The 25,467-nt window shown below is 44.1% G+C and overlaps 4 protein-coding genes across 5 annotated transcripts; 3 read left to right on the top strand and 1 right to left on the bottom strand.

The window, feature by feature from the left end:
- The first annotated feature begins 3,468 nt into the window (after nt 1-3,468).
- Nucleotides 3,469-4,185, top strand: LOC146270964 (transcription factor Sox-14). Its single transcript, XM_084707442.1, has one exon. It carries the CDS (start codon nt 3,469-3,471, stop codon nt 4,183-4,185), a length of 717 nt encoding a protein of 238 aa, XP_084563568.1.
- A 1,737-nt stretch (nt 4,186-5,922) lies between these two features.
- On the top strand, nt 5,923-7,956 carry cldn18 (claudin 18). Its single transcript, XM_084708028.1, has 5 exons — nt 5,923-6,148; nt 6,932-7,096; nt 7,280-7,418; nt 7,636-7,746; nt 7,857-7,956. Exons 1-5 carry the CDS (start codon nt 5,929-5,931, stop codon nt 7,954-7,956), a joined length of 735 nt encoding a protein of 244 aa, XP_084564154.1. The 5' UTR covers nt 5,923-5,928.
- A 496-nt stretch (nt 7,957-8,452) lies between these two features.
- Nucleotides 8,453-12,941, bottom strand: selenof (selenoprotein F). Its single transcript, XM_084708512.1, has 5 exons — nt 12,788-12,941; nt 12,006-12,173; nt 9,839-9,902; nt 9,494-9,543; nt 8,453-9,094 (listed from the first exon to the last, which is right to left on the bottom strand). Exons 1-5 carry the CDS (start codon nt 12,833-12,835, stop codon nt 8,963-8,965), a joined length of 462 nt encoding a protein of 153 aa, XP_084564638.1. The 5' UTR covers nt 12,836-12,941; the 3' UTR covers nt 8,453-8,962.
- Nucleotides 12,942-13,251: 310 nt separating this feature from the next.
- Nucleotides 13,252-24,931, top strand: hs2st1a (heparan sulfate 2-O-sulfotransferase 1a). 2 transcript variants are annotated; one of them, XM_084708470.1, is made up of 8 exons: nt 13,252-13,397; nt 13,642-13,751; nt 20,291-20,532; nt 20,772-20,857; nt 21,215-21,353; nt 21,575-21,672; nt 22,049-22,206; nt 22,464-24,931. In XM_084708470.1, the coding sequence occupies exons 2-8, from the start codon at nt 13,646-13,648 to the stop codon at nt 22,688-22,690; spliced, it is 1,056 nt and encodes a 351-aa protein (XP_084564596.1). In that variant the 5' UTR covers nt 13,252-13,397; nt 13,642-13,645; the 3' UTR covers nt 22,691-24,931. The 2 variants fall into 2 exon arrangements, with proteins under 2 accessions (XP_084564596.1, XP_084564595.1); XM_084708469.1 differs by having other exon boundaries at nt 13,260-13,751; nt 22,464-22,710; nt 22,880-24,931.
- Nucleotides 24,932-25,467: the final 536 nt, after the last annotated feature.

Below are 25,467 nucleotides of genomic sequence, written 5' to 3'. Positions count from 1 at the left end.
CCTTCAAATACTTCATTATAATCTTTGACCTTGTTTAATGTTTTTCATGGAAGATCATTTGTTTTGTTCCAGAGTTGGTACATCGGCCATTTGCTCAGATTGCTTAGTGTCAACATAGACCCTGAGATTTGCAGGGGGGGAAATAATCAACTGAACTCTGAATCAGAAGCTACTCTAGCTTAGGCGTCCTCTCAGCTTCCTCCTAAACCTGTCTGCCATTTAAAATAAGCATCACCCTGCTTAGCCTGCACCTCTACTTCCAAGCTGCACTTAATTTACTGCAGGACATTTTAAATCTCTAGCCTGCATGACGCTGAGTCGCTGACAAATGCCTGGTTGCAAATGTATCTCATTGACTGCTGACTGTGCTATTACAAGCTTGCTGATAGGCCCCCACAGTAATGTTGCCCTCAGGTTTATCCTCAGATGGTGGAAGTGTATTAATTTAGTTAGGCCACAAGTGCTTGCAAACGGGGGTAGATTGCTCTCAACCCCCTTTGGGATTGGAGCTGTCTGCCACAGAGCGAAAGCATATTCCACCATCAATGTGTCAGAGGGAAAGCTATTAAAACCGCTTTACTTTTCCTAAGTCTCATGAGAATAAGCACAAAGATTTTGTGAAATCCCCCCCCCTGCCCCTGAGCCATGGAGAGCCATGAAATGTTTCCTAATATACAGCTCAGAGGTGTCAGAAACTCTTGTTGCACTTGAAATGTTTTTTTTTAAGACACCTTGAAATATTTTACTGCCAGGGTGTTTGTGTATTTATGGGTAGCTGAAATGACAAATTTTAAAGTTACGTTATTATCAAACTTTCTATACACTTCCATTCAATTTTAGATATGGGTGAATAATTTCAGATGTGACCCGTCTAGCAAAATGTTTGCCAAAAATGATGGTATGACATTGTAGGATTGGTGCAACATTTGACAATGCATGGTGCAAAATACAGCAAACAATAATCAAATTGGTCAAATAATAATAATAAACAAATTCTGCGCTTTAACCCCCCCCCCCCCCCCCCCCCGAAAGAAGTAGATTAAGTACATCTGACAATGTGAATCATTGCATTGCTTGGCCCACATCTCTCCCCCCTTCATCCTCCATCTGTCCTACTGTCTTATCTGTCTCCTGTGTGGAGCCAGGTTTTGTACGTGTGTCAATAATCCATTACTGCCCCGTGCTCTTCCCTGGCGAATCCAGCTGTTCTGCACCAAGATAGTGAGAGAAGAATGCTTGCTGAATGCTAGTCTGACTGATGTAGGCATAGGCCTTACATGCTCGTCAAATACATGGTACCTTTCCTTTGCCTCACCTTAGCCACCTTACATACCCACATTCCACGATTTTGTTATCGGTCGAAAACCACACTTGTAGAATACAGAAGGAAACCAAAAGTATGGTAAGAATTCCAGATGATTGTAGCTACATGAGACTTTTTTAACTCACTGGAGTTGCTTTTATGGAACAGAAAGTGGGACCAGGCCCTACAACCATCCTTGTCTCCATGCTCCTCTTTCATTTCCTTTTCAGCCCCAGGTCTTTTGTACCTGTCAATTTCTTTCACCACCGTGACTCCTTAATCCACCTGAGTGCATGGAGGACAGTTTTGACATAAGAGGAAAAGATAGACTCCCAAGGACCAGTATCTTTTAGAGCTCGGAGGATAACCGGATTATGTGAGCCATTTTGTGCTGTTGGCAGTTTTTCTTATTACCCTGGGTTTTTCCTCATCTTCTGAGCTGGAACGCTGTCCTCAGTTCATCAGAGCACCAAATAATACTTACACAAACAGACTGTACTGAAAACAATGCATCTAACATAACCCTTGCACAGAAAACATTTTCACATGAATATGAATCAGCTACCCACTGACAAGAAAGTATATGGGATATTATCAATATCTCAGTTATCAGATGATTGGATTAAATTAATCACATTTCAATTTCTTGTCTACGAGATGCAATTTCCTGAAAAAATATCTCAAGCAAACTCCTTTGAAATAAAGCACTGCCAAGATGTTATTTTGTTGAGGTAATCAGTCTCGCTGCATGCCCAGGGTCTCCTGTATCAGAGTTAAACCCATCGTAGATAACATGGCAACGGGGCACTGTGGATTCACTGACCCCTGCCGCCAGCCAGTTTATCACCACAGCCTGTACCTAGAGAGGCACAGCCTGGGCTCCAAAGATGCATCGAACGTCTTTATCATGTCTGCCTGTCATGGTGTGCACTGCCTGGTCTTTTATGTCCCTTTTTCTACCTTTGAAGTGGCCTGCAGTGCCACTGATGTAAAGTTGAACCAAACAAATGACCCCATTCTGGTCCCATATTCACACTACACACTATGCTGTTATTCTGATTCACTGGCTCAAGTCTATCCCCAGACAGACATTGTTCTGCCTTGATTGTAATTTTCCATTTTAGTGTAAGCCCTGATAGACCATGTGGGGTGGCAAGCCAGAGATTTATTCTTATGCAGACACCCAAAGGTTCACACAGAGAAGTACTACATAGAGTTTTAGCTAACTAGCACACTTTTTTCAGTTTATCACCAAGCTCTTTTGAACTTACTGTAGAATAGGATTTGCACTTTTTCAGTTATTTGCAGTGCCACTGTGGCAATGACATTCAAGCGTTTTATCAATGTCATGGAATGTATTTATTTGATCAGATAAAAATAGTAATTACCAACACATAGGAATAAATCGAATGGTCCAGGAACGGTGAATTATGTCTGTGATTAGTATTGATTATGATGGCTCGGTGATATGAGTCAGCTCATATTGAAAAATTGCATTTGTGGAAACGAATCTGAGTTTAGATCTATCTGTAAACTTCCATACAAAGGTTAGAACTGTGGGACCCCACCATTAAATATTACACAGAAGATTTGTCACAAACAAACCTACGTTTTTATTTGTCGATGAGGTGGGACCACGGTCAACGCAACATCAGATGCTGTGTTTGTTAGGAGTAAAGCTACGGACACTGCCAAGAGAGACTACTCCTGAGTTGGGGACACGACATATGTAATCTTTGAAGAATATAGCATAGGGATGAGGGGGTTGCTGTGGAAAAAATGTTAGTTTCCCTCACAAAACTTCCCCCTGCACAGCTACTTTTTAAAGGGATTACAGCTCTCTTCGCTTTCCTATTGGCCTAGCAGGATGTGACAGTTCTGTGATGATGTCCTGCTCAGCACCATCAATACCTTTGAACTCACTCGCATTTGGCTCTCATCCATGCACCAACCTGCAGCCTTTTCAGGTGCAACTCGTATTTGGAGTGTTAGTTAATACCGAGCGCACTTCATGAATTTCTAACGGGAATGATTACTTTTTGATTCAAGTATTTTGTTTTGACTTGTTACTTGAACCCCATCACGCACCAGAGGAGCATGAACTGGTGGAAAGGTGAATAAATAATTTGGGGAGTTATACAGTTTTGGTGTGTGTTGTGCAACATATGTCACCTTGCGCATTAGTAATGGAAAAACCTTTAGTTCATATCAAGAGACCTATGAACGCTTTTATGGTGTGGTCCCGTGGCCAAAGGCGAAAGATGGCACTGGAAAATCCTAAAATGCACAATTCAGAAATCAGCAAAAGACTTGGTGCGGAATGGAAGTTGCTTTCTGAGTCAGAAAAGCGACCGTACATCGACGAGGCCAAGAGATTGCGCGCGCAACACATGAAAGAGTACCCGGACTACAAGTACAGACCCCGGCGCAAACCCAAGAGTTTGATGAAAAAGGACCGCTTCGTTTTTCCATTGCAGTTCTTCGGGGATGCAGAACACCTGAAAGGTTTCTCCACGGACTCCCTCCTAGCCTCTGCAGAGAAAGCCAGAGCTTTCATTCCGCCGACATCATCACCTTACTCTCTCCTTGACCCTGGCCAGTTCAGCACTGGCGCTGTCCAGAGGATGTCGGAAGTACCTCATACCTTGGCTGCTAACGCCTTGCCCTACGCTCACGCTTTCGGATATCAGACTGGACCTTTTGGAAGTTTAGGTTGCCCAAGCCAGCATACTCACACTCATCCTTCACCTACAAATCCGGGGTACGTGGTGCCCTGTAACTGCAGCGCATGGTCAACGACGAGTTTACAGCCTCAGGTAGCTTACATCCTTTTTCCAGGTATGTCCAAATCTGGGATAGACTCGTACTCCTCAGCTCATTAACTGTAACTGTAACTATCTGCCCTGCGAGCCTTTGGGAAAACGACACAAGTACAGCAGTTAATTTCATGAATGAGAAAAAGGACAACTTTTTTGCTCAAGGGGGACTTGGTTGAGTACATAGTATATTGACCTAAAAAATAGTTATTTACTGTACGAATCTTCCAATTGTCTTTAATTCTTGGGGTCTGGTTTGATGACATATAATGCTTTGTGAGAAAAAACGTTTGAAAATAATTATTTTGAACGTAAATACAAGGAAGAAATAAAAGATATAGGTGTTTAACTTGAAATTTGATTATAAATGAGTTATTGGTTTGAAGATGTATACAATTTCCTCAATTGATGCAAAAAAAGGATTTAAACAAAATAGCAAATTTTGATCATTTGATTTTTTTAAATGTGATTGATTTTTGCAAACCTATTCTGGACATTAAGCTACAAATCACTTGATCCTCATTGTTTAAATAATCTATGTAATACATTATTTTTTCTTCCTATACATTGTACTGTAATATGACTTGGATTTATAATAAAACCTGTAATGGATGCCTCTCTAATGTCATTCATGGTGTCTATTCTATGTTCCATGTTACGTTTTTCTGTTGTGTCTGAATGACCTTAACATTATGATTGGAACGTTGTGTGGAACTTTCATGGGTATTCTTTTTTTAAGGATGTCAAGGGTTTCATTTTCATTGACATTTTGAATACATTTGAGTTGTTTGTCTAATGGTATTGATCAACATGCGAGTTACACTTGTGCTGTCCACTTTTGATTAACCTGATATGATTTTGAAGAAGCACAGATCGATTGTTTCTTTGTGTTCAGTTTGTAGCTTCTTTTTTGAGTTGAGCACGTGTGTTTGTGTGTGTGGGAGAGCCTTGCAACAGAGAAAGGAACAGAAACCCTACATTCACCTGCCCACTCCACTTCTGTTGACTGATAAGGCTGAGTCATGTGATTCAAATTAGTCTCTGTTTGCTTCTTGACGTAGGGCTTGGTCAAAATCTATGAATTAAATATTAACCATACATCAAGTCAAATGCATTTATAGGTGACTGTCAGGAGCCTATAGGTATTGCTCATCCACAATCATTGAATATGAAACTCAACTTCGATGAGCACAGATCATCACGTGGTGTAACTCTCTGTCTGTCGGTTCTGTTAGTGGGGTTAGTCCTTCCCATGTGTCAGTGTGTACTGTCAGAGTGACTGTGTCCATTTTAGCGAACACACACATCACCAGAAGCATTTGAAAGCTCTTAGTCGGGTGGCTGAGCGGTTAGGGAATCAGGCTAGTATTCAGAAGGTTGCCGGATCGATCCTCCACCTTGCCAAATGTTGTTGTGTCCTTGGGCAAGGCACTTCATCCTACTTGCCTCGGGGGAATGTCCCTGTACTTACTGTAAGTCGCTCTGGATAAGAGCGTCTGCTAAATGACTAAATGTAAAATGTATTTGCTTTCCCTGTCGACCAGTGGTTCTCATAAAAGGTACTAGGTGCCCCTATCTCCACTGTGACCACATCTCTGAGCGGAACCCTGTCAAGAGTGTGCATGTGAGCCCTGACGTGTACGTGGTCAACTCACGCCATGTCTCGGCGGGCGAAACTCGGAGGCCCCTCCCTTCTCTGCGTCAGTCTCACCACCACCCCGGGCGCTGCCCACCTCAGTCACACTTTATCTTCCTAAACCAAGCACATACACACACTCTCAGGCACACCCAGCTCACACCGCAAAGACCATGGCCCCTACCGCTCTCCAGACAGGTGGCTTCATCCTGGGGCTGCTCGGAGCGGCAGCCATCATCGCCGCTACAGGCATGAACAACTGGAGTGCCAAGGATCGCCAGGGCGACGTGGTGACCTCAGTGTACACCTACAAGGGTCTGTGGCAGGACTGTGAGACCACCTCCGCAGGGATGACTGAATGCAGGCCCCTCTACGGCCTCCTTGGATTCTCAGGTAAGGAGACGGGCTGGGAGAGCCAGCTTAATTCTGTTTAGGAGGGTTTTTTTCAAGCATATGACGTAAAAGTTCACATGAATGCTGTTTTTCCCAACGCTGGGGACAACTGAGGCTGAGTTGTACTGTGGGTCTGATTTGACAAAGGTGGCCCCTTTGTTAAAGGTTATGCTTGAGGGGTGTGCTCTGTCAGATGTTGAAGTGTCCAGGACACCTATACATTTGTAAGAGTCCATTGAAATCGGGTGCCGAGTGTATAAGTGAAGGAGTAGATTTTTTGTAGTAAATATAGTTTAAAGAAAATAAATGTAAATATATAATATAAATACATTTTCAAAAACTTTTAAATTGATCATAAACAGTATGTTTTTTTCTTGCATGAACCGTAAGAGCAAATAGGCTCAATAGTAAATTTGGGCATTGTTTTGCGTTGTTCCGTTTTTTATTTCCGTGATCTCCCCAAATGAACTGCCCATGTACCTTGCTTGTACCTGTGGGTATTTACTTTAGCACCTGTGAATAATGTTAACTCTGTCAGGCCCAAGCTCAGTCAACACTGTTATCAGTGGCAAACAAATTTGCAACCATTGGATCAAGCAAACTAATTAGCAACCATTGGATCAAACATCTCAGTCATTACAATTCACTGTCTACTGTATAAAAATATGGATTTTGGATGGGCAAATATATAATGTATATATTGTGTGTTCAACTTGTTTGTTAGTGAAGTCGGTCTGAATTTGTCACAAATGTTTGCCTGCTGTGGTCTTGGTTGTCTCCCAGGTACCTTTCAAGCTGTGAGAGCACTGATGATCGTGGGTGTGGTTCTGGGTGTCATTGGGACAATCATATCCGTGTTTTCCCTGAAGTGCCTCAAAATAGGAAGCACGGAGGACTCATCCAAAGCTAAGATGACTCTTACTGCTGGGATCATGTTCATCATTGCCGGTAAGAATGAGGGAAGTATGTGCAGTATTTGAATAGGGAAATTAAACTGTGAATGTTGATACTAAATGCAACCTCGGTTATTGTTGCCCCTTGTAACATATTAGTTTGTTGGTGGACTTGGGTACATAAAGATGTAATATAAATCTTCCAATGCACGCTCACTCATTCCCTGCCTTCTCTCAGGTGTTTGTGCTGTAGCAGGAGCCTCCATCTACGCCAATCAGATTGTGGCTAGTTTCATGATTACCATCAACCAAAACTATGAAGGGGGGATGGGAGGAATGGGAGGAATGGGAGGAGGAATGGGAGGAGGGATGCCCAGGTAAGGAAAACATTTCCTTTATGTTGACACAGCCATATTTGGTATAGAAGACTTCTTGTCATATTCTCCACCCTTTTATCTTGCTGTGCCCTCCCCCACGTCTATTTAAAAGCATTTTTACCGGCATAAGCATAAGAGTAGTGGATATCTAAGTGAAAAGAGTGGATGGTGATGAGTCACTTTGCTGTTAATCTGAATATGCTTTATCTCATGCCAGGTACACATTTGGGCCTGCCCTCTTTGTAGCCTGGATAGGCGGGGCTGTGCTGTGTGTGGGCGGAGTCCTGAAGTGTGTGGCCTTCAGGGGTATGCTGCCTGACAATGCAAGGTTAGTACATCACTGTCAGTCATTGATATACAGAAGTAGCTCATGTTTTTGTTCAAAACTCTTGCTCAAATCCTAGTTTGTGATGTATTGACACCATGCCCTGTATCCAGCTACCCAGGAGTGGCCTACAAAGCCCAGGTCCATAACAAGCCTGTCTACGACAACGCTCATTCAGAGGGCGGGAAGAAAGACAATCTGAAATATGTATAATTTTCAATGTTTAGAGATATCCTGCTCCATTTTCATATAGTACATGCTTGCAAGTCTTTTGTCCCACAGTACAGAGAGCAAAATGTATATTTAAATGTGTATTGTTTCATTGAATTATTTTTACTGCTGGTGTAAAAATTGACACTTGTAAGCTATCATACACTATTATAGCTCTTATGCCATTATTATAGCACATTTGTATCGCCAAGTTTCCTAAATAAATTCCTAAATGTTCAACTTGTTGCCTTGGCTGATGAGATGGAAATGTTCCAGTTACAGAACAAACGCACGATGCACTCAGAAGAAACAAACTGTAATACAATTGCAAACCACTAGACGGCAAGAGTGCTTTAACTTTTGCTTGCAGATGACTTGAATTGACTGCAGAAACTCATGAGCTTTACACAAGTTCCAATTCAGGGAAAAGAGACACATGCATTGTCCCTGGGTTAAATAGCCCTGCTGGAAAGAAAACAGACAAAGGTTTTTTCATGATCATAAATTTATTTTTTTGCCCCCCCCCCCCTCCCCCCTCCACTTACATACAATCAGTGGAACCCAGCCTCTCGCCATAGCAATATATCCAGAGTAGCACAAAGACACATCAGACCTCACATTCCAGGTTTGGTTTACTGTAAGGCCTTCACAAAAGTGTGCTTCTCAAAAATATCTGCCAGTGGCTAGCCACCAGGACCCCCTCAGGCCAACAATCCCATGGCTGACACAAAGTTTTATGATCAAAAAAACACTATAGACGAATAGGAGGGGGGGAAATAAACAAATTACAAAAAAAGGTTGACCACCAGTTTCAATCTCTTGCTTTACGCTTACCTTGAAATCGGATCAGTTAAAGGCAATTCTACATTTCTAGACACTTGTGAAGATGAATGTCATTGTTGTCAGGTAAAAAAAAAAAATTTTAACAGTGCAGTCAATTGAGCAGTCTATGATAAATGGTGTGCTCTAGTCAACCAACAAACAAATGTAAAGAAAAAAAACAAAACCATTATATACGCTCCAATTTCTCGCTCAGGAACTCCTCCACACTGTCGGTGTTCCATTTGAGGATGCTGAGTTCCTCAGCCATGTTCCCATTATCGTCCAGCAGCTTGAGTACAGGGTCAGAGCCTCGCACGTACTGGAACCAAGCACAGAGGGGAACCATTAGGTCCTGACTAAGTATGCAGTCTATACACAAACACTCAACATTGTCTTTTTAAACAACATAGCACTAAGTTATAAAGGCAAGTAAATTGGTAGGTACTCGACCCTCCCACCAATGGTACACTCAACCCAAAATATCCTCATAAAACACCCGAGTGTGTAGCTAAAAGCATGTTGAAGAAGATGAACTGTAATATTGGTTGACATTTCGTGCATGTCTTCCCCTCTCTCCACTGCCCTTCTCCCCTTCCTTTCCTGTCCATCTCTAACTGTCACTAACCAATAAAGGAGACAAATGGAAACAAATATTAAAAACAAAACAAATAAAAGCCCATGAAGGAGCATGGCATGAAATCAATAAATAGGTATTTACCTTCACTTGAAGACCCTTGAACATCTTCGGCTTGTCACTCCTGACAAAAGCTATGGATAAAGAAAAGTCCCATTTTAGCAGGTGCAACTAATACTTTGATGTTAAATGCTTCTGTTGGGTTTTTTTTATTGTGTAAAAGCTACCAGGTGTAAAACATTCTTGTAAGGATGTTGGAGTTAAAAGGGCAGCAAATCTGTTGTGAGCCCTAACAAACACAGCTGTCCCAAGCAAACAAACAGTGCCATATGTCAAAGGGCCTTGGTGGGTCCACATGGCACAAACTCCTTACACAACCAGACACCAAGAAGGTTAACTAGACAGGCTTATCCCCCTAGTTACACTCACCTTGGACTTGGGGGAACCTCCCCAATTTTCATCCACAGACCTCTAGGATGGCCCCTGGATAGAGCTGTAAGGAGAAGAGCAGAGCATTAGTCTGACTCAAGATGTCTATCCATATTGATCTTGTACTGTAATTAGGCCCTGGGAGCTTGCTTATGCCCCAAATCTAATTAGTCAACTGAAATGTCTTCCAGCCAACTCCATCATCAGCTCTTTACTCCACCAATGGCTTATTGAGATTCATGATCAGAGTATCTATGTTGACCTACTGCTAATCAGATGGTTGTAGCAGCTTATTGATGCTTGCATCTTAACCATCAATACAGTGGGTGACTGTAACAGAGTAATGATGTTCTCCTCACTCAATACCTGAGCGCCTACAAGGTTCGATGATCACATCCTCCCGCAGACAAAATGAACACAGACTCTTTCAGAGAAGCAGGACCAGCCTCTCAAGACAATACATGTTCAGGCCGTCACCCTAATGCCCACACACAGAGAGGGGACCCGGTGGCTGTGCTCTAAGATAATTTGATTCAGACCGTCTGATTCATAAACGTGTCCAGGCTATTTCTCAGGGTCATTAAACTGAGAATAGGAGGGAGGCTGACGAATGGCAGCTTTGTGGCTCACTTGTAATCAAACCTCCACACCAATATACAATAACTTATACATTTGAGTGTCACGGCAGTATATCAGCATGGACTGGTATGCGGTAGGGCAAACTAATTTAATTACCCAGTCAAGCTGCCTTCTTTTAAGCCACGAGCATGACAAAATAGAGAAGGAAAACGAATATGTAAAACACAAACCACCGTTCCACTGATTCTGTACCCATACTTTAAGTCAGGTTAACTGATCCTGAGTCATGCATTCTAACCATTAACTTGATAGTTAAAGATGCTGTAAAGTGGAATTGAAAATGAGTTAAATTCATCACACCACAGCAGGGCTGGAATGGTAATCTGCCATACTCTGTTACGTGTCAAATGGATGGTGTACTGGTGGTTGGTGTCTGACAGATTATGGTGGTCCGGTCTGAGCAAAAATCCCAGGGCCATTTTTTTTGTCTCAGTCCAGCCCCTGCACCACAGAAGAATGTGTTGTCAAATAACCATCCAGGTGTGAATGAAAAAATACACAGACAAGTATCTTAAATTAAGCTTTGAAATCATGAGAACAGAGAAACTGTTCAACGGTCTAACTCCACATTTCAGTGTGACAAAATGTTCGCGCTTCGCACATGCTGGCAGGAACTCATTTCACACGTATATAATGTACTGAGAAGCAAATCATGGAATTTGCTTTACAGCATCTTTAATAGTTATGTTTCATAACCCTGTGATAACTTGCAAGTGTCTGAGCTTGCTGCCACATCAGCTTTAGGCCTTCTGGAGAATGTGACGTGAACCCTTATTCTAATGGATCGAAAGCCTTTAGGTCAATGCTGGCATGCTACCCTAATGGGACATGAGTGACAGTAATGTTTGCTTGCAGAGAAGCAAAGAGCTAGGAGAGGGCCAAGCACAATGTTAAACCATTTCCTGAGAGGCATACTTAACAGAAATACAATGTGTTCCACACTCAGCAAGCTCCGCTCAAGACTATGGAAAGGTCGCATTTCTGTTTAATGACGCTACAGAATGTTGAGCTTGGATTTTATTTTGAAGACAAACTGAGATTTCTCCGAGCATTTTGTACTGTGTTGGCAGAGGGTGAACTTTTGATAAAGGTTCATTGGAGAGGGAGCAAGCTTGATGCTTTTGGTGGCATTTTCAGGACGAGGTATTAACAGGAGCCAAAATGAAAATCAAGGCCGAGTTATAATCAAGAAGTGAAATGAGGTGTGCAGCTCGCACACGCTCCCTGCGGACTCTGTCTCTCTCTCCTTGTTGCTAGGATACCATTGCACTCAGGGGGGGGAAAAATCTTTTGTTCCGCAGCCTTTCTGTATCTCCTAAGTCTGGCACTGCAGGGAAACCTGTTGAGTGGCTGATAACTTCAAAGAACAAGTATGGCGCTGGGTGGCCACAGCCAACAGTTGGCAAAAACAATAAAAAAAAACTGTAGTCAACTTTTATGAGATGCAGTCACAGCCATAATAAACATTTTGAACACTCTAGCGGCATGGAGGCTACTTCTTAAACTAAGTAGCTGATGATGCCCTCACCTTCCGGGATTCCATCTGGGCCTCCTGTTGACAGCATTGTCTACAGACAGGCTGGATCTGGCTCAGGCTGAACTCCCCCAGCAGGTCACAGGAACTACACAGGAGATTGCTGGAGAAACCCGTCTCCCTGCAAGCCTCTGAGGACAGTTCTGCTCCATAGGCGGCCAACTGAGAAGAGAAGTGAGAAGCATGCACACCGAATTATTAGGATTGGTTTTCCTCAACTGTCCCAAATAGACTTACAAACGTATTATGGTATATTGTGTATGGCGGGGAGCTCAGAAAAGTTGAAATATTTGTTTTCATATTAATGGTGATGGAAAGTTCACATCTCTAGCCAGCTAGATACCCATTCTGTTAACGGCTGCGAAGACAAGTCTTACTAAATTGATCAAATCACCGACAGGAGGAGCGAATTCTGAAGATTTGGTGAGAAAGAGCTGGTTAGCTAGGATAGTCAGCTCGCAAGACATTTTGAATATAACGGACCAATTGTAATAATATATTCGCTGCCAGGTAAAAACTAGACAACATAACGCTATATATTTGTAGCTAGCTACATCAAATGCGACGATTTCGATAAGCCACGTCATTCGAAGGATGTGTTAAGCGGCATAGCGCTGCCGCTGGTGATGTCAACTGGCTACGTAAGATAGCTAGTCTGTAGATGCGGGGAATGCTGTTCAAAAATTATCCAGTGTTACGTCTGCAGATTGATTAGCTCTAATGTTCCTTACTTGGCCTGGATTTTAAACAAAGCCTAACCATGTTTAATAACTTACTGTTTGTATAAGCGAAATGAGCCACAGAAGATACACCTCCCCGGACATTTTGGATCCGCTTTGATGCGGAAGAGAGTTTAGGACCAGTTTATTACAACGAGGCTATGCTGTATTTTGCCGGATTTTTTTGTTTGTTAATTTGTTAAAATAATTTTCACGCGTCTGTACATTCTAAAGAAATGTTATTAAATTCACATAGAATATCTTAAAAACAATAAATAAACAACAAATAAAGTATAAATAATAATTCGCTATCTTCCTTCAAAGTGATTTTTGGCTTGGCAGAGGGTCGCCTTTCTTCTTTGCGACCGTCAGTGCGTTTACATTTCAGCTGTGTATGAACAGCGCTCCCTGTCGCCAAATCTGGAGAAGTAAAAAGAAAATGTCCAATCGCGTCAACAGGCGTTAGCTGCCGACGAATGAAAACCCTGACCATTTTAGTGGACTGTTGGAGCAACCAATAGCATTTGTGCTACGAAAAGTCCCCCATCGCCTACGATCGCTGTGCGGAGTAGCCTACGCTGAACGGGACAACACTCGAAGACTGGCACAGCCAGAGGATCACAAGCCTTAATAACTACTCGTTAGAGGCACTATAACCACAAACGGGGTGCGTCTTGTGCAGTTCAATGTTGTGAAAGTACAGTATTTTATAAGCAAACCCGGTTTACCCAAATCTTATATTCTCGGATTAGGGATTTGATCACTGGATAACATCATTGGAAATACAGGGCCACCATGCACAGACACCCGCTCTCCTGGTAGCAAATTGCCAACGTTATACTGCCTCTTATTGTTGTATTTCTGACATGGAATAACACGTTTTTACTGGATTGTTTGATGGGGCTACTAAGGATCATGCTGCCGCCCAAGTTTCAGCTTCTGGCGCTATTGGCATTTGCCGTAGCCATGGTCTTCTTGGAGAATCAAATCCAGAAGCTGGAAGAGTCCCGAGGAAAGCTCGGTAAGTACCGCAGTCGAACCATTCTGATCCGGCTGGCTGAGGTGTACTCAGTCCGTTCTGAGTGGCTCCAGGTCATAAAACATAGACATTTATTAAAATGAATTAATATCTGTCAATTGATAGAAAATACACGGGACTAGCATTTAAATATTTCTCCAGTTGACGGGTATAAGGGAAATCCAGCACTGGCAATTAATTTGACACAGCATGTAGCTACATCAGGTTTCAAACCTTAAGGTAAGCCTGATAGTATGTGATCAGCAAGTGCCTTGTTGGGCCTGACACATGCAGAATCCTTTGATTTCATCAGGATTTTCTTAGTGAGCAATAGTGGACATAGTCTATACTGGAACTCTGTCTAGACAAACCTTATGGCCAATAGTGTGCCCACAATATTTGGAATAGAAAAACAGTTTTCCCACTTTAGGCACTCTAGGCCTCAACAAAGAGAGGGTCATTATGAATCCCAACACAGTAGGTTAGGGGAATCCCTTCTGAGTGGGGGCAGAAACTGTGTTTTCATCTCAGGCCCAGTTCAGACCTCAAAATAGAAGAAACTGAAGACCAACTGAGATTATATTACATCTATTTATCTCTGCACTGTAGGCGTAATGCTTTTTCTCATTGCATAACACTTTCAGAGCTGTATGTTTGGGTTGTGTGCCTGTGACACTAGTTTTACTACTGTACAGAATGAGTCTTCAAAATGCTGCTAGGTTGCATAAGGATAAGATGTTGAAATCAGATCTGAGGAACTGTCTTTCGCCTTTCGCTCAACCCTAAGAATCTGTTGACTTGGCAAAACCTCTGATTGATGGCTCCAAGGAGCAGACGTCTGTGTGCTGGAGGCCGGAATGATGTGCTGCATAGCCAAATAGTCGTGAGGTTTGACAGGGGTGGTGTGATGGACAGCTCCCAGGCTTGTTGGACCAGATGCTGCCGGGGTGCTACTGGTCCGACCACAAAAGTATGATTTTCGCTTTTGTTCTTCTAGTGTTAATCGCAAATTCCTGTGTAGCCTTTCCATTGAACCTGACTCCTTTTCTTATCCCCTCAACCCCTGTTTGGGTCTCTTTTTACACCGAAAGTAAATCTCTTTTCCAATTTAAAGTGTCCAGCAGGGAAGCAAAGCTAATCGCCTGGAGTTTAATGAAACCTTGCTGCATTGCAATCATGGCACGGCCGTGATGATCCGAGTGTCCTGCTGGGGTGAGCCTGCTCTTGTATTATCTGACAACATTCTCTCCCCATGGCAGGCCCTTAGGCTAGGTCAACAGTGGCAGGGACGATGAGGCGAAACGTGAGGTGCTCAGGGTCCAAATGCATTAGGGGCTTGTCGAGGCGTACTGTGCCTCCCTGTAACTCTAGAGGCGAGTCACGCTTGGCTAGGAGCAGCACAAATAGAAATGTTGTTTATAAACCTGTCACCTTATGACCTGTGGAGCCGAAGTGTAGCACCACACCTGTCTTTTTCACCACCTCTCAGCCAGCTCGTCTATACATGACGACTTGTGTTTCCACGCTGTAAAAGGCTTTGGCTATAGTCAGATGAGTGATTGCGACGTAGGCCAGGCTCCCATGAAAGCCCTCATCTCGCCTCTTCCACTCTGCTTCGGCTCTGTTTCCGTTACCGCCATCCAGAGCACTCAGATCCATGTTTGAACTCTTTTTGACACAGTAGTGAGCTTCGAGCCTCCCTGCGGGTTATTAAAAGGCTTGAGTCATTCACTGTCTGTGGGCTGGCCTCCTCTGCACAGGCCTCTGTAGCTACATTGTAGCATCTCTTGGTCCAGAGACAGTCTGTCACTCAGCACCGCTCCCAACCAGGCCACCACAGAGCCTAATGGAGGAGAGCCCACTGCGAAAACACAGGTGTCAGGAAAGGATTTGGTGTGGACAGAAAGAGTGCTAATGGTGTCAGCTCTAACTTGGAGAACACACGATTGGCACCGTGCACTTAGCGAAGAATGTGTCCCCTGAAAAGTTTGAGTGTGAGGCTGGCCGCATAGTAAGTCCTTCCAGCAGTTGGAAGGACGCTGACAGACAAGCTTGTCGCGTTGTTATGAACTGTTTCGCACCCTCGGTGTAATTGAGACCAGTCTCCTAGCAGCCAGCTCCCTTGTCGCTCTCGCAGGGTTGTAACAAACGATGCGGTGGAGGTGGTTAAGCATGCGTGAAAGCAGGTGGGATTCCTCCACAGCAGTGATTGGTAGCGGGCTACAATAGCTTTACAACGCTGATCCACATTCTCTTTCACAATACAGACCTGGATCTTCCTCTGTTGTAATCTCTCGTAATGATATTAGTTTCATCCGAGGGCGTCTGTTGCCAGTCAATAACCATAAACAGCTGCTTTATCTGGGGTGTGGGTTGCTTCTGGTAGATTATAGACTAATCCCTTATGGCCAAACAGCAGGGCTGTCAACATGTTTGGATACATCCTCTGCTTCAGAGCAGAGTTTTATATCAAAGGAGAGGGGGAGTGGGGAACTCATGTTACATTTTGGTCTCATTGCAGGAATATTCAAACCCCTAGCTGCTCCAGTTGTTTAAGTCTTCCCAAAAAGAGAGGAGAGGATGTGCCTGCAGCGCTTTACAACCAATTTCATCAGAGAGAATAAAGAGAGAGATGTAGAGAGAGAGAGAGGGAGAAAGAGAGAGGGGTGGGTGGGTGGGATAAAGGCGTCTCTCTGAACTGCTCCACTTTTCTCCCTCTCCGCCTGCACCCATTCTTCCCAGCTGTGGTCCTGCCTCTGCCTTTATCTTGTTGGCTACCTCACGTCTAAGTGTACCAGCATCATCATGTCTGTGCCACTCTCTTCCTCTTTAGCACAGTACCCTGCTGGCACTGCCTGTCTACCAGCTCCCCAAAGACCTCTTCTCAGCTCTGAAGTAACGTGTCACGTAGAGGACACTTGGCCTCCTTCGGATGTTTCTGTTCATGAGGGATCTCTACCAGTTCGATCCTTAGGCGACTGTTCGTGGGGATCCTGATAGCACTGAGGACGGGCAACGTTTACATGTTTACACAATACTAACCATAGCCTTAGTAACCTTAGCTAGGTCGTTTACAATGGCATTAGCCTACGTATTAATCAACGTAATCAGCGCCCTACTGACACATTCCTGTTAGAGGGGCGAAATCTCTATGAGGCTTTTTTGGTAATGTGGTGGGTCCTATTAACCTTTCCACCTTCTTTTAATTGTTCTATGAATAGCTGCCCTCAGCTCTGCCCGTTTCCCCCAGGCTCCTGTCTATGCATTATTAATCTGAAGCTGTTATGGGCCTGAGAAGCGGAGAGGGGCTGTTGTAGTCACTGGATCTACATTGTTATGTAAGTTACGTTTGTTTCTCTATTCAGATAGCTGGCAATGCTGTGGTTTTGACTGCATTGTACGCCTGTCAAACTCTATTTTTGTGTCGGACTGGGAGAAAGGTTTGTGGTTACCTAGTGCCTACTAGGAAAAGATTGTATAAAAATCAAATGGGTTGAACAAAATCGTCTGAAGAACAGATGGCTTTAGAAATGTTGGCTCATGCTCCTGCTGATTCAGTGACAAATCTTGTCAAGGCAAGATCTGGTCAAATCGATTCGACACCCTGACGGCTAGTGGCTCTTCTTAACAAGGCATGGAGTTATTAGTGCTAAGAAGCTGCCATCTGTGTAAATTGCTCTATAATCTCCTCTAACTGTCAGTCTCTGCTGCGGCAGACGGACTGCAGGCCTCGCGCTCGCTCACCGCGAGGATTCTGTCAGAGCGACGTGATGAGCGGCGATCGCTGAGTGTAATGACAGGGCTGCCTGTGAGTAGGCCTGACTTGTCTCGCTTGTACGAGGTGAACATCACTTACCAAGATATTGGCCATCCTCCATTCAGTAGTACACCCAATCAGAGGTCTTCAGGGTTAACTTTCTCTCTGTAATGATACACTATGCAGCCTGATTTGTCCTTGAAGGAACCAGATCCATGTCCAATGTCCATGAAAGCTGACTTGTGTCCTGTCTATTAAATCAACAATAGAAGAATGTTACGTTTATCTTCACTTACAAAAGAGGCCCGTTTAAACGTATTTAACAGGCTGCAAAAAGATACATATCTGGTTCGAAAGAATGGGTTTTCACCTCAAAGGCCCAAGTTGAGATTGTGTTTGTGCGAATGGAGAAGCCAGTGTGAGCTAGGCTACTGGTACATGGATCTTCCTCCACCACGCTGTCTGTGATGCTGGTGGAAGGCCTCCTCACAGGAGCCATCATTCGACTGTTTCTCCTGATTTTCTGTCTGGTCTGTCTAGCCAGCCTCAGTAGTCTCTCGGCCCAGTCCCTGTCCTCTCTCCTCCAGCTGTCTAGACCTCAGCTGCCTGGCTGGATGTGAATGAGAGCTTTCATGGAGCATCAATGATTCATTTGTGAGTCAATCCCAGGAAAATCCTCACCACCCCCCCGCTACAGTAATCTGTCCTAAAAAGAGCACTGCAAGGAAATAGAATTATAACTTGTCGTGCTGCTGTCATTTCTTCCGAAACATGTCACAGATGTGTGTGTGTGTGCGTTTGTGTGTGCGTGTGTGTCAAAGAGAGATGAAAGCCAAAGAGATGAAATGGAAAGCATCTTTCGAACGGGGGTGGTGGTGGTGGTGGTGGTGGGGGGGTTAGTGGCTGCAAGCTGGGCAAATAGACAGTGACTGCACTGTGTGTCTGTGTGTTGTCGAGCTCCTCTGGACAGTCATTGATAAATCCAGAAGACAGCACTTACTAGTCAGATCCGGGATTGTTGACTGTGTGTGTATACGTTTTGTTGACACTGTTCATACACGAGCAATGCACGACTTATGTTCCAGTTCCTCCCCTAAACGAGTCTCAGACACACCTGCGTTTGTAATAATCATCCCTTAGCACAAAAGCTGATGTTCACAAATGACCAACGTAGCTGAGTGTGTGCCGTGCTAATTGTCCCTTGTGAAGCACCACACAGACCCCCCCCCCCCTCCCCCACATCTCAACCTGCGTTACAGGAGGATACAAAAACAGCACTCCATTTTTACAGCAGCAACCTAGATCTCCTCCCTGTCATCCTCCATTGATTTTGCAATTGAGCGCTATTGAAGCAGAACCATAGATGGCGTATACCTCTCAGTCTGGTGATAGCCAATCTCTATTACCCTCATCCCAGGCTTCGGCTCGGGGGGCTAACCCGCTCAGGGATGGAGAGCTGTAGAGTATGATAGATTTATGGGGTGCCTGGAGAGAGGATCATCTTCTCTCTGTGTTTTATCCTCCCATAAGATCTTACGTGAAGGCTATAATACATGACAACCTGTCATATTTGCAGACTTGGCGGGCCAACATGAAGGATGACTCAGAATGGGCAACTCTAATCAAGCAGGAAATAGCTTCAGTAAATATTTCCAGCTCTGTCTGTGGTCTTTGGAATGCGAGTCGGGACTAATAGGCTTTCTAGTAGTTCCAGTGTTTAAGGCTGTGTCTCCTTTTGTGAGGTGGTAATTATGGTCTAAATGCACAGAGACGAGGGCGGAACCAGCGGAAATGGGGACTGAAAGGAGACACCGTGTGTGGCGAAAGTGATTCAGGGCCATAGAGACAGCTTTTGTCCAGTAATTAAATGACCTCCGAGGGCCCCATTAAGCTTAAGTGTCTTTGGCGCCCTCTGATACAGTGGTTGGAGCAGAGCCTGTTCCTCACAGAGAGAGGACCACAGCCAAGTCCACTGCACTGAGTCAGTTGTTGGCATATATCACACCCTTAATAAAGAGTCAGTCTGACCTGTTGTTATTTTGTCTTCTGGTTAGAGGTAAAGGTAGGGAGAGAGCCATTGGAGTGTCTCTGAGATCTGGTCTGAAAATCAAAGGAGGCCTTGCAGAGTCAGGGATGAAGCCTTCAGTGGATGCATGGTTAAAGAATGTTTCATGCGTTGTTTGTTTGTTTTCAGAGTGATGGTCACCGAGCGCCCACACCTGTCACACCCCTCGCTGCAGCAGACGGTTAGCCACAGTTGCTAGCGTGCAGCGGTGTGGCGTTGAACTCCAGCTTTGATCGGTCGACATCTGACAGCTGCCAGGGAGCGTGTAAACGAGGGGGCGGAGGGGGTGTGTGTGCTGGGTATAAAGAGATGGGGAAGGGGGGGGGGGGGGGGGGGGGTCACAGATGACATCTTAATTGCCCCTCGGTGCCAGCTGCCTGCACGCCTGGGTCTCAGCCTGGCGTCGCGGCCCAGGTCCCACGGGTATTAGGAGCTCAAGTGTTGTGTCCCTGCGGAGATCTGAGGCATTGTTGTTACCAGCGTCACCGGTTGGTCTGACACTGATTCGCACCAGGGGGAAAGCACATGAGAAGTCCTGTTTACTGTGTATTTCTCCAAGGTTGTTGGTCAATAGGGTGTGTTTACTTCAAAAACCCATTGTTTTCAATGACGCATAGGGCTATGAATGTGTTCAAATGAACGTAGCAGCTCCCGCACTGTTGACTGTCAATGAGGGATTTGGGTGGACTGGCCGATTAACCCTCTCCGTGCTGTCTGCAGAGCGGGCCATCGCCCGACACGAGGTGCGCGAGATCGAGCAGCGGCACACGCAGGATGGCCTGAGGGAGCGGGAGGCCCCGTCGACGGGGGCCGAGGACGTGGTGATCATCTACAACCGCGTGCCCAAGACGGCCAGCACCTCCTTCACCAACATCGCCTACGACCTGTGTGCCAAGAACCATTTCCACGTGCTGCACATCAACACCACCAAGAACAACCCGGTCATGTCCATGCAGGACCAGGTGAGTGGGGCCGGATGGTCCGATGTTCAGAGACGGAAGGGAATCGGAGTTGTCACACTTCCTGCTGCGGGGTTTGTCCACTCTTGGCCCTCAGGAAATTGCTTTGACGGTGTTTAGATACTACACTTAGCAACATCCCTGATCGGGAGATGGTACAGGACCAGTGTGTTGTCGAGGAGAGGAACAGAAAGGAAACGTTGAAGATTGGTTATTGGATTTTTGTTGTCTTGTCTGCTCAGGTGCGATTTGTGAAGAACGTGACGTCGTGGCGGGAGATGAAGCCGGCAATCTACCATGGACACGTCTCCTTCCTGGACTTCACCAAGTGAGAGCTACATATAAGCATGACCACCTAGCGCTTGTCAGGATTTCTCTATCTCGTGAATTAAAAGATATATGTTCAACATATTCTGCATTATTGCATAATGAAAGAGATAGACAGGAAAAGCAGACTCGAGAAAGAGGGGAAGATATGCAGGAAATGGCCCGGGCTCAAACCTCGCTCCCTGCGGTACACCCACATGCGGTGCGCCCCTGTCTTGTGGCAATTTTGACGCACATAGCTGTACTGTGTCACCATCAGTATGTAGATGTGGAATCCCCATTTTGTATCACCATTGTCTGTGGTGATGCAGGTAATTGCATGGTTGCTCTTCAACACAAACTTTCTCTGTTGGTCCAGATTTGGGGTGAAGAACAAGCCCATCTATATTAATGTCATCCGGGACCCAATCGAACGCCTGGTTTCCTACTACTACTTCCTGCGTTTTGGGGATGACTACAGGCCTGGGCTGAGGCGCAGGAAACAAGGAGACAAGAAGGTCTGACACACACTTATCAACTAGCAGAATATAACCACCCTGATCTCGTTTACTAAAATAAATACATTTCATTTCTGGTTTTGGACTGGTCATCCAGGTTCTATAAAGTGTTCGTAATGTGATCAAGTGAAGGGTGCTATCGACTTAGAAGGTCATTAAACGTGTGAGTCTATGTGCGAGTGGTTGTTGTATTAACCCGGGAATGTGTATGTGTGTTTCAGACGTTTGATGAGTGTGTTTCTGCGGGAGGCTCGGACTGCGCTCCAGAGAAGCTCTGGTTACAGATCCCCTTCTTCTGTGGTCACTACTCTGAATGCTGGTAAGGTCTCCTCGTTCTACACCTGGCCACCAGAATGTAAATGTTTTGAAAACTGTAAGAATCTCAATTCTTACAGTTGAGAGAGTAGTGTTGGTGGTGCTGCCATTTTGCAGTACCCCTCAAGCTTTCTGTAGGCTTTTAGATAGTCTTGATGCTATCGCTCCCTGATGATACCATTCAATTTCCCTCCCTCTCAACTCTCTGTGCTTTTCCTTCCACTCTCCATTACCATCCTTCTCCTCTCTCCCCCCTCCACTTTCAAATTGTTTCTATCTACTCCCCCTCGCAATCTGTCAACCCCCCTCCCTTCTCTCTACCATTTTAACCTCCCCTCTCTCACTCAATTCTCCTGTCCCTCTCCATCGATCCTCTGCAGGAATGTAGGCAGTCACTGGGCCCTGGAGCAGGCCAAGTACAACCTGGTGAATGAGTACCTGCTGGTGGGGGTGACTGAGGAGCTGGAGGACTTTGTCATGATGCTGGAGGCCGCGCTGCCACGATTCTTTAGGGGCGCCACAGAACTCTACAAAACGGGTACACTGCAATGGACTCCCATAACGCGATGAAACCTTGGCTCACACAGTCATGGAAAACCTGAACAGTTTGGATTTCCAAGCCACAAAATGTTCAACGAATAATGATAGATATTCCTTTATGCACAAGAGTGCAAGGATGTAATGGTAATCCATTGGTCAATGCTGTGGGAACCCTGGAAAAACCAATACACATACTGTATACTTATGACTTCTGCTGTGTTTCTGATTTTGTACCTTAAATCAATCTTCCCACAGGTAAGAAGTCTCATCTGAGGAAGACCAGCGAGAAGAAGCCCCCCACCAAAGAGTCCATCGCAAAACTGCAGCAGTCAGCTATCTGGAAGATGGAGAACGAGTTCTATGAATTTGCCCTGGAGCAGTTCCAGTTTGTCCGAGCACACGCCGTCCGAGAGAAAGACGGGGAACTCTATCTGCTTGCCCAGAACTTCTTCTATGAGAAGATATACCCCAAAACCAACTGAGGCAGAGACACACAAGAGAAGTACATCTACCCAGTCACATCCACTCACCAGGGACAGAGAGGGGGAGGGAGTCATTTCCGCCAATAAACCTTTACATCCACATGGGCTAATCTATGGAAATGCCTATCCTCAAGTTGAGTCAGCAGTTTCTGAATGTTGTCTTTGAAACTGACTCCTCCATCTCCACAGTAACCAAACAGAACCAAGAGGTCTTCTACATGTGAAACTGCCAGGAGGTCATGTTCCCACCAGTCCACTGGACTCCTTTTTAACTTTCAGGTGAAAGGTCACTGGAGCTTGACTGACACATGGCTAGAGACAAGTTGGCTCCGTCTATATGGTACCTGACCAGACTTCAAATCACATCACATTAATAGTATACTCCTTCCAAAGGGGACATATTTGGGATGGAGTATTTGGTTGTCTGTTCTTGTATTTCTACCCTGCCCCCACTATCATTATCTATGAAAAAAATGTCATAAACCTTTTACCTTAGAGAGTCAATTTAGTGGTGAAATGACAGCCCTGCTACACAAGGAACTCAACACTTTCAACTACTGTGCTATCTTAGCCTTTTCTTATAAACTGAAGATACTTTTATGAAATCTAAATCCTGTGAACATGGACTTCATTGGGTGGCAAACACCCAACTAACTACTATTCATGTCTGTGGTACTATTGTGTGTTTTATACTGTGTTCATGTTACTGTTTTATGAATCTTGTACACTGTTACCAAGGATTTTGCCAAGGTGATATGGAACTGTTTACACATGTGAAATATGGAAGATTATTACAAAATAAAAATGTTGTAAATAATTACTACTTTCAGTACAAACTGGTGATGATTAACTTATGTTTGCTTTGTTAACAGCTTTGTAAGTGTCTGGTCCGTACATTTCTTTCAGCTTTGCTCTTTCTTTTATAGTTTTGTGATAGTTTTTTTTTTTTTTTTTACAATTTTGTCAATTCAGAAACGTAGGTCACATGCATCACTGTGCTGCTAAAATGCTATCATATTTACATAAGCATAGCTAGAATTTACCTAGTTAGGATATCCTTTATATTTCACTGTTTTTCCCTTTTATTGATTTCTAATCTTTGGTGTGCCATTGTAGTTGCAGTATAGCTGCCTAACAAAAAAGTCCACAGTATTCTCCAGGTCTCTTTGGTTCAGGCCGAGAGGCTATTATGAAGAGCAAAAGGACTGAGAGGAGACTGTAGGTCAGTCATTACCTGGGATACACAGAAGTTTAGGCCTACACAATAGACATTGTACTTGACTTCTTGCGTTAAGGTCTATTTGAAGAGGCTGCTGTCAAAGGCTTAGTTTCTTAGCATATTGTGCCTTGCTCCTCGCCTAAATAAATTGACTTTTTTTTTCTCTTTGGCAGTTTTATCTGCTGGAATGTCAACATCAACTTGTCTTGTTTATTTCATGCTTAAGTTTATGTTGCCAAAAACACAGAATTTAATTAAAAAAATCAGATATTTTATATGCATTTTGTCAAGCTATTATTATACATCATGGCAGATCATATAGGCCCCATTGACTTTTATTTTAATTCTTTTAGTATATTTGCCCGATTATTGCGCCACCTATCGGGTTAATCCCCATGGGTATGTGGTGCCTGTCCTGCCAAGTATCTACGCTGATGTATCTATCATCGAACATCATCTATCATTAAGTGGAAGACTAATAATAATAATAATCCTCACGAAAACAATTGAGCTACAAGGTTTTCTATGAATCCCCAATTAAGTGCACTGGATATGCAAAAAAAAATCCAATACGAGTCATTAATAGACTGCTGTTCCCACTGCTTGCTGAAGAGGGAGCTTGTAGGCTATTTGTGTGTCCTTGAACTGCCTCACTGTTGGGCTAGTAATGTAGCAACAGAGAGATGGCCTGATCAAGTTATATTAGATGGCTGAGTTGAGATGTCCAAGTTGCTCTTGGATGGAGATGGGGTACTTGGTGTTGATTGGGATTGAATACAAGGAGTATGTGTTGTACAATGTCACTAAAATCTGCTAACATAATCTCATGCGAGTCATCAGAAATTGAACCAATCTCAGATTAAACTGAGATCATTAACTGCAGCTTCCTGGATATTTCCCTGTGACCCAGATGGAGAAGCAAAGCTTCCCCTGTGTAGGTTAACTTCATCAGCAATCCCCATTAGGCTTTCATTAGATGTTTATAATGTTTCATCAAGTTTATGCTTACATCTAGTCTTCATTGTTCATCATGCCTGATCAGTATTTTTGTATTACATACAATAATAAATACTGATCTAGCGCACAAGACCAGTGTGTTGTTTGTTTGCGTTGTTAGTTTATTGCTGTTGAAAGTTTACTCAAAGGGAATGTTATGATGCAACTCTTCTTTCTCATTGGAGCCAATGCATGACATGTCACACAACAGTGACATGTAATCTACAGCACTGCGCCTTCTTGGAAGCTTGGAATATATTGTGTCTCAAATGCAAGGGAGTCATGGGTAAGAAAGAAATCTAAATGTTTCCACGCAAACTGCACTCCGCATGTTGACACGCAGTCAAACAACAACACATCACTCAAAATAATAGGTCCCTTTTAGCATAATGTACAGCACAGCAAACAATAGGCACTAGTGGGTTTATCAAACACAGAAGAAGTTCAGTAGGTCTCAACCAGACACCATATGGCCTTTACTTTCACATGCTACCAGGTCTTTGTAGAGCCATAACCCATAACTGAAGTTGTATGGCCTACAGCCACATAAAAACTTGACAGT

The sequence above is a fragment of the Hypomesus nipponensis genome, chromosome 10 (genome assembly GCF_054491055.1).
Source record: "Hypomesus nipponensis isolate SF chromosome 10, ASM5449105v1, whole genome shotgun sequence".
Taxonomy (NCBI): domain Eukaryota; kingdom Metazoa; phylum Chordata; class Actinopteri; order Osmeriformes; family Osmeridae; genus Hypomesus; species Hypomesus nipponensis.
Note: the sequence above shows the minus strand (reverse complement) of the source record. Positions and strands in the feature narration are given on the sequence as shown.

What these genes read in the sequence shown, in the direction of transcription:
- LOC146270964 (XM_084707442.1), top strand. Translation starts at nt 3,469, where the DNA reads ATGTCACCTTGCGCATTAGTAATGGAAAAACCTTTAGTTCATATCAAG.
- cldn18 (XM_084708028.1), top strand. Translation starts at nt 5,929, where the DNA reads ATGGCCCCTACCGCTCTCCAGACAGGTGGCTTCATCCTGGGGCTGCTC. An exon ending in CGGCCTCCTTGGATTCTCAG is followed by an intron (nt 6,149 to 6,931) that starts GTAAGGAGACGG and finishes GTTGTCTCCCAG; the next exon opens with GTACCTTTCAAGCTGTGAGA. An exon ending in GATCATGTTCATCATTGCCG is followed by an intron (nt 7,097 to 7,279) that starts GTAAGAATGAGG and finishes GCCTTCTCTCAG; the next exon opens with GTGTTTGTGCTGTAGCAGGA.
- hs2st1a (XM_084708469.1), top strand. Translation starts at nt 13,628, where the DNA reads ATGGGGCTACTAAGGATCATGCTGCCGCCCAAGTTTCAGCTTCTGGCG. An exon ending in TCCTTCCTGGACTTCACCAA is followed by an intron (nt 20,858 to 21,214) that starts GTGAGAGCTACA and finishes CTGTTGGTCCAG; the next exon opens with ATTTGGGGTGAAGAACAAGC. An exon ending in GGAAACAAGGAGACAAGAAG is followed by an intron (nt 21,354 to 21,574) that starts GTCTGACACACA and finishes TGTGTGTTTCAG; the next exon opens with ACGTTTGATGAGTGTGTTTC.